Source organism: Xenia sp. Carnegie-2017, unplaced genomic scaffold (genome assembly GCF_021976095.1).
Source record: "Xenia sp. Carnegie-2017 unplaced genomic scaffold, XeniaSp_v1 HiC_scaffold_19, whole genome shotgun sequence".
Lineage (NCBI taxonomy): Eukaryota > Metazoa > Cnidaria > Anthozoa > Malacalcyonacea > Xeniidae > Xenia > Xenia sp. Carnegie-2017.
The window spans coordinates 4,248,703-4,263,104 of record NW_025813481.1 but is presented as its reverse complement, the minus strand read 5'-3'; the positions used below and the strand labels follow the sequence as shown (position 1 = coordinate 4,263,104).

General features: G+C 34.6%; 3 protein-coding genes and 1 pseudogene across 3 annotated transcripts; all 4 read right to left on the bottom strand.

The window, feature by feature from the left end:
* Positions 1 to 2,007: 2,007 nt before the first annotated feature.
* On the bottom strand, positions 2,008 to 5,349 carry LOC124438133 (60 kDa SS-A/Ro ribonucleoprotein-like). Its single transcript, XM_046988126.1, has 4 exons — positions 4,351 to 5,349; positions 3,846 to 4,127; positions 3,229 to 3,465; positions 2,008 to 3,147 (listed from the first exon to the last, which is right to left on the bottom strand). Exons 1-4 carry the CDS (start codon positions 5,197 to 5,199, stop codon positions 2,854 to 2,856), a joined length of 1,662 nt encoding a protein of 553 aa, XP_046844082.1. The 5' UTR covers positions 5,200 to 5,349; the 3' UTR covers positions 2,008 to 2,853.
* A 153-nt stretch (positions 5,350 to 5,502) lies between these two features.
* LOC124438124 (60 kDa SS-A/Ro ribonucleoprotein-like) lies at positions 5,503 to 8,464 on the bottom strand. The gene is made up of 4 exons (XM_046988116.1): positions 7,592 to 8,464; positions 6,919 to 7,203; positions 6,587 to 6,823; positions 5,503 to 6,076 (listed from the first exon to the last, which is right to left on the bottom strand). The coding sequence occupies exons 1-4, from the start codon at positions 8,462 to 8,464 to the stop codon at positions 5,774 to 5,776; spliced, it is 1,698 nt and encodes a 565-aa protein (XP_046844072.1). The 3' UTR covers positions 5,503 to 5,773.
* On the bottom strand, positions 5,503 to 14,236 carry LOC124438142 (annotated as a pseudogene).
* Positions 8,680 to 11,458, bottom strand: LOC124438130 (60 kDa SS-A/Ro ribonucleoprotein-like). Its single transcript, XM_046988123.1, has 4 exons — positions 10,234 to 11,458; positions 9,775 to 10,059; positions 9,437 to 9,673; positions 8,680 to 9,092 (listed from the first exon to the last, which is right to left on the bottom strand). Exons 1-4 carry the CDS (start codon positions 11,080 to 11,082, stop codon positions 8,790 to 8,792), a joined length of 1,674 nt encoding a protein of 557 aa, XP_046844079.1. The 5' UTR covers positions 11,083 to 11,458; the 3' UTR covers positions 8,680 to 8,789.
* Positions 14,237 to 14,402: the final 166 nt, after the last annotated feature.

Genomic DNA, 14,402 nt, shown 5'->3' with positions numbered 1-14,402 from the left:
TCAGCATTGCGTGAAAAACACAGTACAGACACACATCAAAATAAAGAAGATCGACGGTAGAGAAACGCATATTTTGGATGTAACATTTAAGTTATTTTTTGACATTTTAGCCTTTTAAAAGTGAAAATCAAACGGCATTCTTTACTACACCTGTCAATCTCGTCAAACTTATACATTATTTCATGCTTTTGTGTGTTTGACTGTTTGTAGACAGTTTGGTGCACCTATTTTCTTGCTTCAAATGGATAAATCTGTGTAAAATGCTCCTTAGGAAGCGAGAAAATGTTTGCTTCAGTCCTACGACATAAGTCAACAGAAAGTTTACCATGGATAAGTATCATAAGTGTATTGTCATTACCTGATAAATCTACTGAAAACTCATAAAGAAAGTATGTTGAACTAGAAGAGCTACAAAAAGAAAAATTCAAAACACCATGACACTGTTGCTTGGTAATTTGTATTTTGTAAACAGCTTGGCAGAATCTTGGATCTATTACTGAACAGAACTACATTAATTTTCCATTGAAATTACAAACTTGGAAACTAAAGTGCATTGGTTTCTCTGACAAAACACTGTCTATTGCTGCATGAAGGCAAAATAGTTATTTGACAGTGTATGTGAAGAAATTTATCAAGTTCTATAGATATTATTGTGCATTACTTACAGTTTTTTGGAATTGTGTAATATATGTCATGAACAAGATATAATTTTTCAAAAATGCCCCTTCGAGCACTACTACTCTTCTGTTTTGCTTAAACAACTTACAGCTACCAATACTAATTATTTATATGTACAAACTAACATTTGGGAATTAAATGATAAACAACTTGTTAAATCTTTGTATTTTACATCAAGCCTTTGAATTAGTTCCTTTTATCTCTTGGTAAAAAAATATTAATGAAAGACTTACAAATCAAGTTTCTCGAAAATAGTATTTTGTACAAAGAAACTAAATAATTGGAAAGGTCACATGTTGAAGACAGACTTTGCTTGTGGATCACCTGGAATCATACCAAGTATGGATTTTGTGAGATGAGACAATAATATGTTTAATTTTTCATGCATATTAATGATATAATCATAAGCTACTGTTGAACAAAAATTTCAAGGCAGAAACAAATCTTAGCACATTATTCAACACACTACTTTTATCTTGGTTTTGAAGTAGTAACCTGTTTACTATAACAATAAATACTTCATTTACAGAAACGCTAAGTAGTACTTTAATACTGTTTGCATAAATCCAACTTCCAATCACATAATTGTCAACACTATACAGTCAGTCAAATTGAGCAGGCAAACAGTTTAATAGTTATTTTTATTATACAACATATACCATAGTTCTCATTAATTTTGCATGGCACTGCATTCAATTTCAACACAACTCTGTTGTAAACCTTCCCTTCATCTTTTCAAAAAAAAACATGAACAAATTATGCCCCATTTTTGGGAGCTAAACTCAATTCAAATCAGGAGAGTTTAGCTTGATGCCTTGATCATGATACCAGATGGATGCAAAACTCGATAAAAATTGACAGCTTCGCCACGTCTGGCGAGCGATTAAGTGAAGAACAAACAAGACTGGACCAAAATAACTTTAAATTAAAACTTAGTAGTAGAAACACTCTTCAAGTATCGTGTTAAAAACAAAATAGTAAAACTAATACTGTGCTACTTACCAGAGTCAAGAAATGTTCCCTTTTCTGTCGCTATTTCAGCATCCGCAAGCCAAAAGTTGGCAGTTTAATAAATAAAGTTTTAAAAAAGTGTTTATGTTAGGAAAATAAAAAGTTTTGATATTTTCTATACTCGCTATCGTGGTGGTCAAATCAGGGTGGGCGACAAAAATTTTATTTCATGAGCCCGCGTCTCTCCGCTGACTTTGACCACCAAAATCCGCCATGTTTTTGACCACGCGGCCGCGCGCTAATAATTTATACTAATTTTGTTGACGTTTCCCCTCCAGTTATTATAGAACTCAATGGTACGGAGTACATACACTTGAATTGTATATTTGTATTTTTATTATTTTGACTACGACTAATTTGATTTTATTTATTAAGTTATTAAATCAGCTAACTAATTAGAAATTACAGCGAGCATGCTGTTTAGCTGAATATGATTATGAAAAGGTTGAAAGATTGAGTTGAAAACTTGGCTCTGGCACATTAGTGTACCTGGTCGGTCTTGCCGATAAATTCATGTATAATCAGAGACGAAGTAAGTAAAATTTTTCATTCTTACAATGCTAAGTATTCAAAAAAATTATTATTCGTGTCATAAGAATTAATTGCATTCATTGTTTTTCCAGTAAACGAACAAAAAATAATTGCATTGTTGCGTGAGAGTAAAAAACGGGCTGGTTTAGGTGCATGTTAAACTTGTATCAACTTGGTAATAAAACATTGTATGCATTCTAAGGCATGGGCGTAATTTCCCTTATTAAAATAATACGTAGTGCAACAGAAAAGATAACAAGCATATTAAGACTAAGAGCCTTAAGTTATTATATACATAAGTGCTAAGTCTATGATCAATTATTCAATTATGTATGATCGTTAGTAATAAAAAGTTCCTATATGATATCAATATTTAATATTATGTATATTCTAATAACTCTGTAATTGTAAAATCAGTGGTATAGCCAACGCGCAAGATCTAGTCCTCCAATATAAATTTTAGTACACTGTCATAGTTTATTTCTTTTGAAATCTTTTGTTTGCATATTATGTGAACATACCAAAATTGTACATAGCAGGGCTAAATAAGCAGCCTGGTTATGCCTCTGTGTAAAATTGTATTGATTGTCGATTTGCACAAAGAGATTTGTGAAGAAACCTTTTGCAGTTCCCTTAATCTAAGACGAACTCTCTTATAACTTGAGGTACAGCTGAGTCAAAGCCAACAATGTCAAGCATTCCAGAATCTTCTGGGTCAGCAATGGTGACACCATTTGAAGTCATAGCAACAACTATCAGTTTGGCTTGAATGCCAGAATGATCACGGTAATTTTTCAAAGCCTTGCTTGGGTGAATACACCCAGCTTTTGTTTCACTGTCAGTATAAATGACAAAAACATCCACCTCTAGATTGTTCTCAATTGCATACAACATTGGTTGAGCACAATCTGTTCCTCCCATTTCTGTCTAGAGAATGGGAAACATTGACAAGGTTATGTTTCTACTGTAATAAAAAATGATAGATATCAACAATTTCATACTACATACCAATTTCATAAGTTGTAGCACCTCATTTAAAGTCAAGTCACTGCTGATCATCAATGGAACTATTTTATGAGAGAAAGCAACAAACTGATGTTTGCTTTCGGTCCGAGCTGTAACCATGGACATGGCTGCAGCAGCCACACGTGGTGTTAAACATGGTGTACCAGCACAACCAGTATAAGACATTGATTCACCAACATTCAATGCCAACATGTATCTCTTGTTTGTTGGCTCAACCAACTACGCAAAAAATACAAAAGATTAATTTTCTGGCATGCAAGTTAAGAATGGCAGTCCAATATACAAAACCCATTTTACTTATGTGTATGTAGTTGGCTGTGATTTGCCATTCCTTCCTCTGCTTTTAGTATGCAAATGCAATTTAAAATTTATCAGCAAACATAGATATAAAATTTATGTTTCATATTTATAAAGGTAGATGAACTATATTGCAATCCTCTGATTTTTTTCTAAAAATTTTCATATAAAAAATTATTATTATTACAGTTGCAGATATATTCACAACCACTTCAGACAAAATATCAAATAACAGCATGTGATTAAAATGTTTTGTGAATCGATCAAGCCAAATTTGATCATCAATCATTGACATGACAAACCTTAAATGATAAGTAAAAAGCTTTTTCCAGTGCATCAACAATAGCTTCATTTGGGTTCCATGTCAGTTTCCCCTTATCACCATGTCCATCCATGTAGGTTTTTAGTGTAACCAAAACATTGAATGGATGAATACGAGCTTTCTCTAACAATTGATGATCACATAACTTCTCACAAATTTGGTTCAATGCCAAATGTTCATCTAGTAGTCCAATCTTAGTCATTTTGCCAAGATTTCGAAGCATTGCAGTCATTGGCATTTTATGAGCAAGAGCTCTCCAAACCTTAAAAATGAGTGTAATTTAGTAATAAACATGTAATCATTATGTTGATGAATAACACAAGCATAAGCAATTACCCTATAACTTACAAATGTAAAGTCTATAAAAAATATTTACAGCATTATGGAAAAAATAATGGCTAATTTGTTTTATTCCAATGAGTAAGCTTACCATGATTACGAATTGTGAACTGTAAAAACTAACAAAGACATAAAAATGTTTGTACCTCTTTGGAATTAAGGAAATGTGTTGGAATATGTTCTCGAACAAGATTATGTTGATTTATCAGTTCAACCACTCTTGTCTCCTCTTGCAATGTTTTTACTTCTTCAACTGCTTTAAAAAACTCCAATATTGCATTGCCATTCTCTCCAATTGAACGACGTGGAGTTGTCTCATCTTGTGGAGAAAAATAAGCATTAAGCTTCTTCCAACCAAGAGCGATATACATCATTATCACAAACAACTCATCAGGAACATCATTTCCTTCTGGCTTAAAATGCATTAACTTTTGAACATCCCTGTGTGATCTTCCTTCACGCTTTTGATATTTAGTGATATCCATGGCCAGTTTCTTTGATTCCAGTTCGAAGTACCAACGTTTTACACCATTCCTATGGGCACGACCCCAACCTTTGCCAGACTGACTTAACATTTTGCAGAACTCAATAAACATAAACAAATGAGTCGAAGTTCGACAGATCTTGGTTAAAGCCTTGTATGCTTGTCTTTTCGTGGCAAGATCTCCCTTCCGGGCACAAACAGCAAGAGAAAACACGATGGCTTGCTGCCTTGGTGTTCGTCCTTCAATGCTATACTTCTCTATTTCATTGACAACTTCAAAACCCCTTCCTGCTTCCAAAAGATTGGAAAGGGCTCTCACATTTTCTAAGCCTAGCTTTCTTTCGTCAATATAGTACGTGGGTGTTTCACTTCCCAACACCAAAAAACGTCGCAACCTTTTCATATCATCAACCTTCCACACAAAATCTTCCACTCTGTTTTCATCTTGTATTGATGATCTGCCATGAGAATTTACCTTTTCACTTTGGGGTACACCTTTTACCTCTTCCATAGTCGAGATGACAGAAACAAAATTTGATCATCGCATTACAATGAACTTGATTACACAACAACTTTCGATTTTGATTGACGTTGCAATTTTCATTCCTTGTTAATTAACCCCAATTTGTTTCCATCGCTCAAAAATCGCAATGGAGCTGACCGAGGAAGGAAGGAAGGAGTAGGCGTACAATCGTCGCTTCTGTTAGCTAAGCTATGGTAAATGTTTTGTTATATTTTTTACTTACAAGTATTAACTCTCAAGGTATGAACTATTCCTACAAAATGGTGGAATGTAAGATAATGCAAACAAAAATTGTGCAAATAAAGGATAAATTCACAATGATTGCTTCCGCTAGCTAAGCTATGATGAATGTTTTGTTATATTTTTTACTTACAAGTATTAACTCTAAAGGTATGAATTATTCCTATAAATTGGTAGTATACAAGATAGTGCAAACAAAAATTGTGCAAATGACAGATAAATTCACTACAGTGCTTTAGTATTGTTACTTGGGAGTTTAAAATGAAATTTTTTATATCATGAAGCCATTTGTGAAGATACCGTGATATTTACTAAAAGTCTTTCAAATATTCCCCAAGATAAACTCTCTCATCACTTGTGGTGCAGCAGAGTCAAAGCCAGCTATATCAAGCATTCCGGGATCATCTGGGTCAGCAATGGTGAAACCATTTGATGTCATGGCAACCACAATGAGTTTAGCATTATAAATCCCTGAATGCTTACGATATTGCTTTAGAGCCTCCCTTGGAGTAACATCACCATAATATGTTTCAGAGTCTGTGTAAACAATAAAAACATCAATCTTCAATTTGTTGTTGGTGGCATAAAGCATGGGCTGAGCACAGTCTGTATTACCCATTGGAATCTGAAAAAAACAACATAAAATTGACACTTACACAACATACTTGAAATTATTTGAAAATAAAACAAAGAAAAATTGTCGAGGGTGTTGCATTTGCATAACATACGACAAACATGTTTGTAGATGTAGATTGTCAATGTTAGTAGAGTTCTGAGAAGGACTGTTGTTGTTGATGTTGACTGACGTTTCAACAACCTTAGTGGTAGTCATCTTCAGAGTCAAATTGCTACCACTAATGTTGTCGAAACATCAGTCAACATCAACAAAAACAGTTCTTCTCAGGACTATATTAACCTGGAAGATCTACATTTACGAACATGTAACAATACTCCCGGGTTCAAACCATTTACTTTAATACCATGAACAACTTCATAATTACTCACAAAAAATTAACAACTTTACATACAAGCATTGCTGTTCCCAAAAAATTCTCAAAAATGAAAAATGAAGTTACATTAAATCAATTATGGTAAAGTAGGAGTTATTATGCTCAAATAAATTTAATTTACTCACATTGTTAGCAACATTTAAAACTTCATTCAAATTCATGTTACTGGATATCTCCATTGGAACTATTTCATGACTAAATGCAACAAATTTGTGATGTTCTTCTGTTCGTGCTGTCATCATAGCCATTGCAGCAGAAGCCACATGAGGTTTGATTGAACTTGCACCAATACATCCACTGAATTGCATTGAGCCACTTACATCCATGGCTAGCATGTAACTTTTACCTGTTGGTTCAACATTCTAAAATTGTACAAAATAACATTGAAAATGCAAGTTAACAAAAAAAATTAATACCAACTGCTTGGTGAAACAAATTGATTTTGTATTCTGTTTACCTTAAATGATAAATAAAATGCTTTCTCCAATGCTTTGGTGATTTCCACATTGGCTTGCCATTCAAGAGAACCTTTCTCACCCTTTCCAGACTTGTATGTTGTCAAAGCTAATAACATATTAAATGGATGGATACGTGCATTTCTTAGCAGATCCTCGTTTTGCAGTTTATTACAAACATCTTTAACTTGAGGTGATCCTTCAGCAAGCAAGCCAATGGAAGTCATTTTGTTCAAGTTACGTATCATTGCAGTCATTGGCATTTTCTTTAATAGAGCATCCCACACCTAGAAACAAATGTTCAAGAGTTGCAACAAAAAGGGTTTCAACTTCACAGCTTAGAGAATACCTACAGTTTGGCCGAATAAATCATAGCAGATCAATTATTGATTTATAAACTTAGTAAAAATGCTATTTGGAAGGAATTAACAAAATATAAAATTTAGCCAAAGTAAATCAATGGAATACCACACTTAGAGTACAAATAAAGGATGCAACATGATGATTATCATTTTTTTATAATTAAGAAAACTTTTCAGAACTTACAAAAGCAAATCTATAAAAAATACATATTTTTGAGAAAAGATTCAAGACTAAATTATTCCAGTTAGTAAACACTGAAATGATAACAAGTTGAGAACTTTAAAAAGAACTTAGAACATGAAATGTTTGTACCTCTTTGGAATTAAGGAAATGTGTAGGAACATGTTCTCTAACAAGATTATGTTGGTTTATCAGTTCAACCACTCTAGCCTCCTCTTGCGCTGTTTTTATATTTTCAACTGCCCTAAAAAACACTAGCATTGCGTTGCCATTTTCTCCAATAGGACGACGTAGAACTGTCTTATCTTCTGGAAAGAAACATGTCAAAACCTTTTGCCAACCACAAACAGAATACTTCATTATCACAAACAACTCATCAGAAACATCAGTTCCTTCTGGCTTGAGATGCATTAACCTTGCAACATCCCTATGTGACCATCCTTCACGCTTTTGATATTTGGTGAGATCCATGGCCAGTTTCCAAGGATCTTTTACTTTGTACCAAAGTTTTATTGCATTCCTGTGAGCACGACCCCAACCTTTGCCAGGCTGACTAAACAACTTGCAGAACTTAATAAACATAAACAAATGAGTCGGAATTCGACAGATCTTGGGTAAAGCCTTGTATGCTTCTCTTTTTGTGGCAAGATCTCCTTTCCGCGCACAAACAGCGAGAGAAAACATGATGGCCTGCTGTCTTGCGGTTCGTCCTTCAATGCTATACTTCTTTATTTCATTGACAACTTCAACACCTCTTCCTGCTTGCAAAAGATTGGAAAGGACTCGCTCATTTTCTAAGCCTAAAGTTCTTTCGTCAATATAGTACGTGGGTGTTTCACTTCCTAACACCAAAAAACGACGAAACCTATTCAGATCATCAACATTCCACACCAAACCACCTGCGCTGTTTTCGACTTGAATTGATGAATCGGTGATAGAATTTTGCTCTTGCCCTTCGTTACCCAAGTCGTACGGTGTACCTTGCATAGTTAAGCCATCTGTCATAAAAGAAATTTCGATGTATTTAAACTAATAAAGAATTCAAATTATTTACTGTAACTGCAACTTCCGCCAAAAATCGAAACGCATTTTGAACATTGAGTTTTATTCATTGAGCTCTATAATAACTGGAGCGGCTATCTCAAACCATTGAACTAAAATACATGGAACCACTGATATGTAAAACCGAGAGCTGACCGAGCTACCGAGAAAAAACGAGCTTTGGACGAGGAATCATTGTTAAGTTTAAGTTAGTGAAATAGTAAATACATTTTTGATACATGTCATAAAATTTTGGGAAGAAGATATGGCGATTTACACCGATTTTTTTTTAAATATTCCCCAAGATAAACTCTTTCATCACTTGTGGTGCAGCAGAGTCAAAGCCAGCTATATCAAGCATCCCAGGATCATCTGGGTCAGCAATAGTGAAACCATTTGATGTCATGGCAACCACAATAAGTTTAGCATCATCAATCCCTGAATGGTGACGATATTGTTTGAGAGCCTCCCTTGGATGAACTTTGCCATAATATGTTTCAGAGTCAGTAAAAACAATAAAGACATCAATCTTCAAATTTTTGTCAATGGCATAAAGCATGGGTTGAGCGCAGTCTGTATCACCTTCTGGAATCTAAAAATACAATATAAACATTAATGTTTAATTACACTGCATTCATAAACCCTTTTCAAATACAATATCCATGCATATTAAATGCTGTTGCATTTGGCACATCTTTGTTTTTGCATGTTCTGCCTATTAAATTCCTTTTAAAAGTCAATTGTTTTTCACAAATTTAGACATGTATACATATATTTGTGTCTCCCATCCCAATTAATGAGTTTGCTATGCCATTGTTCTTAGGTAAAAAGTACATTCCTAAAAACTACTCAATAATGAAAAAGAAAATTTGATAATAGCGATGATAGCAAAGAATGGCTAGTTATGGGACAAGTAAAATTTGAAAGCTGCCTTACTTCATTACAAATCTTTAAAACTTCATCCAAATTCATGTGACTAGAGATCTTCATAGGAACTATGTCATGACTAAATGCAACAAATTTGCAATATTTTTCTGTTTGTGCTGTCATCATAGCCATTGCAACAGAAGCCATGTGAGGCTTAATTGCACTTGCACCAATACATTCATTGGATTGCATTGAGCCACTTACATCCATGGCTAGCATGCATCTTTTACCTGTTGGTTTCACATTCTAAAATTATACAAAATAACATGGAAAATGCAAGTTGACAAAAAAAAAGAAAGCCACTTAATAGCTACTTGTGTGAAAAAAATGATGAAGTACTATGCTACCTTAAATGATAAATAAAATGCTTTCTCCAATGCTTTGGTTATTTCCACATTAGCTTTCCATTTCAGAGAACCCTTCTCACCCTTTCCAGACTTGTATGTTCTCCAAGCTAATAGCATGTTGAATGGATGGATACAAGCATTTCTTAGCAGATCCTCATTGCACAGTTTTTCACAAACACCTACAGCCTGAGGTGATCCTTCAGCAAGCAAGCCAATGGAAGTCATTTTGTTTAAGTTGCAAATCATTGCAGTCATTGGCATTTTCTTTAACAGAGCATTCCACACCTAGAAACAAATGTTTAAGAGTTAGAACAAGGGTTTCGGAGTTAGAACTACAATGGTAATACAAACAAAGGATACAACATGATGAATATCACTAACATAACAATAGCTCTTAAAACCTACCAGAATTAAATAAACTTATTAAAAATTATGACATAAAACATGAAATGTTTTTACCTCTTTGGACTCAAGCCAATGTGTTGGAATATGTTCTCGAACAAGATTATGTTGATTTATCAGTTCAACCACTCTTGCCTCCTCTTGCAATGTTTTTACTTCTTCAACTGCCCTAAAAAACGCCAACATTGCACTGCCATTCTCTCCAATAGGACGACGTGGAACTGTCTTATCTTCAGGAAATAAATATTCAAAAAGCTTCTGCCAACCACAAACAACATACATCATAATAACAAACAATTCATCAGAAACATCAGTTCCTTCTGACTTAAGATGCATTAACCTTGCAACATCCCTTTGTGACCATCCTTTACGCTTTTGATATTTGGTGAGATCCATCGCCAGTTTCCATGGATCTTTTTCTTTGTACCATCGTTTTATGGCATTCCTATGGGCACGACCCCAACCTTTGCCAGATTCACTGAACAACTTGCAGAACTTAATAAACATAAACAAATGAGTCGGAATTCGACAGATCTTGGGTAAAGCCTTGTATGCTTGTCTTTTTGTGGCAAGATCTCCCTTCCGGGCACAGACAGCAAGAGAAAACATGATGGCCTGCTGTCTTGCGGTTCGTCCTCCAATGCTATACTTCTCTATTTCATTGACAACTTCAACACCCCTTCCTGCTTCCAAAAGATTGGATAGGACTCGCTCATTTTCTAAGCCTAAAGTTCTTTCGTCAATATAGTACGTGGGTGTTTCACTTCCTAACACCAAAAAACGACGCAACCTTTTCACATCATCAACCTTCCACACAAAATCTTCCACTCTGTTTTCATCTTGTATTGATGATCTACCATGAGAATTTACCTTTTCACTTTGGGGTACACCTTTTACCTCTTCCATAGTCGAATGACAAAAACAAAATTTGATCTTCACATTACAATGAACTTGATTACACAGCAACTTTCTATTTTGATTGACGTTGCGATTTTCATTCCTTGTTAATTAACCCCAATTTGTTTCCATCGCTCAAAAATCGCAATGGAGCTGACCGAGGAAGGAAGGAAGGAATAGGCGTACAATCGTCGCTTCTGTTAGCTAAGCTATGGTAAATGTTTTGTTATATTTTTTATTTACAAGTATTAACTCTCAAGGTATGAATTATTCCTATAAATTGGTAGTATACAAGATAGTGCAAACAAAAATTGTGCAAATGACAGATAAATTCACTAAAGTGCTTGAGTATTGTTACTTGGGAGTTACTAGATTAAAATAAATTTTTTTATATCATGAGGCCATTTGTGAAGAAGATACAGTGATATTTACTAAAAGTCTTTCAAATATTCTCCAAGATAAACTCTCTCATCACTTGTGGTGCAGCAGAGTCAAAGCCAACTATATCAAGCATCCCAGGATCATCTGGCTCAGCAATAGTGAAACCATTTGATGTCATGGCAACCACAATGAGTTTAGCATCATAAATCCCTGAATGCTGACGATATTTTGTGAGAGCCTCCCTTGGAGTAACATCACCATAATATGTTTCAGAGTCAGTAAAAACAATAAAGACATCAATCTTCAATTTGTTGGTGGTGGCATAAAGCATGGGCTGAGCACAGTCTGTACTACCCATTGGAATCTGAAAAATACAATATAAAATTGACACTTACACAGCATACTTAAAATCTTTTGAAAATAAAACAAAGAAAAATTGTTGAGGGTGTTGCATTTGCATAACATATGACAAACATGTTTGTAGATGTAGATTATCAATGTTAATAGGGTCCTGAGAAGGACTATTGTTGTTGATGTTGACTGACATTTCGACAACCTTAGTGGTAGTCATCTTCAGCGTCAAATTGCTATTGCTAATGTTGTCGAAACATCAGTCAACATCAACAAAAACAGTCCTTCTCAGGACTATACTAACTTGGAAGATCTATATCTACAAACATGTAAAGATACTCCCGGATTCAAACCATTTACTTTAATACCATGAACAGCTTCATAATTACTCACAAAAATTAACAACTTCACATACGAGCATTGCTGTTCGCAAAAAATTCTCAAAAATGAAAAATGAAGTTACATTAAATCAATTATGGTAAAGTAGGAGTTATTGTGCTCAAATAAATTTAATTTACTCACATTGTTAGCAACATTTAAAACTTCATCCAAATTCATGTTACTGGATATCTCCATTGGAACTATTTCATGACTAAATGCAACAAATTCATGATGTTCTTCTGTTCGTGCTGTCATCATAGCCATTGCAGCAGAAGCCACATGAGGTTTGATTGAACTTGCACCAATACATCCACTGGATTGCATTGAGCCACTTACATCTATGGCTAGCATGTAACTTTTACCTGTTGATTCAACATTCTAAAATTGTACAAAATAACATTGAAAATGCAAGTTAACAAAAAAATTAATACCAACTATTTGGTGAAACAAGTTGATTTTGTACTCTGTTTACCTTAAATGATAAATAAAATGCTTTCTCCAATGCTTTGGTGATTTCCACATTGGCTTGCCATTCAAGAGAACCTTTCTCACCCTTTCCAGACTTGTATGTTGTCAAAGCTAAAAACATGTTAAATGGATGAATACGTGCATTTCTTAGCAGATTCTCATTACACAGTTTATTACAAACATCTTTAACTTGAGGTGATCCTTCAGCAAGCAAGCCAATGGAAGTCATTTTGTTCAAGTTACGTATCATTGCAGTCATTGGCATTTTCTTTAATAAAGCATCCCACACCTAGAAACAAATGTTCAAGAGTTGCAACAAGAAAGGTTTCAACTTATAGGCTTAGAGAATACCTAGAGTTTGGCCGAATAAATCATACTAAATCAATTTATGATTTATAAACTTAGTAACAATGCTATTTGGAAGGAATTAACAAAATATAAAATTTAGCCAAAGTAAATCAATGGAATACCACACTTAGAGTACAAATAAAGGATGCAACATGATGATTATCATTTTTTTATAATTAAGAAAACTTTTCAGAACTTACAAAAGCAAATCTATAAAAAAACATATTTTTGAGAAAAGATTCAGACTAAATTATTCCAGTTAGTAAACACTGAAATGATAACAAGTTGAGAACTTTAAAAAGAACATAGAACATGAAATGTTTGTACCTCTTTGGAATTAAGGAAATGTGTAGGAACATGTTCTCTAACAAGATTATGTTGGTTTATCAGTTCAACCACTCTAGCCTCCTCTTGCGCTGTTTTTATATTTTCAACTGCCCTAAAAAACACTAGCATTGCGTTGCCATTTTCTCCAATAGGACGACGTAGAACTGTCTTATCTTCTGGAAAGAAACATGTCAAAGCCTCTGCCAACCACAAACAGAATACTTCATTATCACAAACAACTCATCAGAAACATCAGTTCCTTCTGGCTTGAGATGCATTAACCTTGCAACATCCCTATGTGACCATCCTTCACGCTTTTGATATTTGGTGATATCCATGGCCAGTTTCTTTGGCTCTTTTTCTTTGTACCATCGTTTTATGGCATTCCTGTGGGCACGACCCCAACCTTTGCCAGGCTGACTAAACAACTTGCAGAACTTAATAAACATAAACAAATGAGTCGGAATTCGACAGATCTTGGGTAAAGCCTTGTATGCTTCTCTTTTTGTGGCAAGATCTCCTTTCCGCGCACAAACAGCGAGAGAAAACATGATGGCCTGCTGTCTTGCGGTTCGTCCTTCAATGCTATACTTCTTTATTTCATTGACAACTTCAACACCTCTTCCTGCTTGCAAAGATTGGAAAGGACTCGCTCATTTTCTAAGCCTAAAGTTCTTTCGTCAATATAGTACGTGGGTGTTTCACTTCCTAACACCAAAAAACGACGAAACCTATTCAGATCATCAACATTCCACACCAAACCACCTGCGCTGTTTTCGACTTGAATTGATGAATCGGTGATAGAATTTTGCTCTTGCCCTTCGTTACCCAAGTCGTACGGTGTACCTTGCATAGTTAAGCCATCTGTAATAAAAGAAATTTCGATGTATTTAAACTAATAGAGAATTCAAATTATTTACTGTAACTGCAACTTCCGCCAAAAATCGAAACGCATTATGAACATTGAGTTTTATTCATTGAGCTCTATAATAACTGGAGCGGCTATCTCAAACCATTGAACTAAAATACATGGAACCACTGCTATGTAAAACCGAGAGCTGACCGAGCTACCG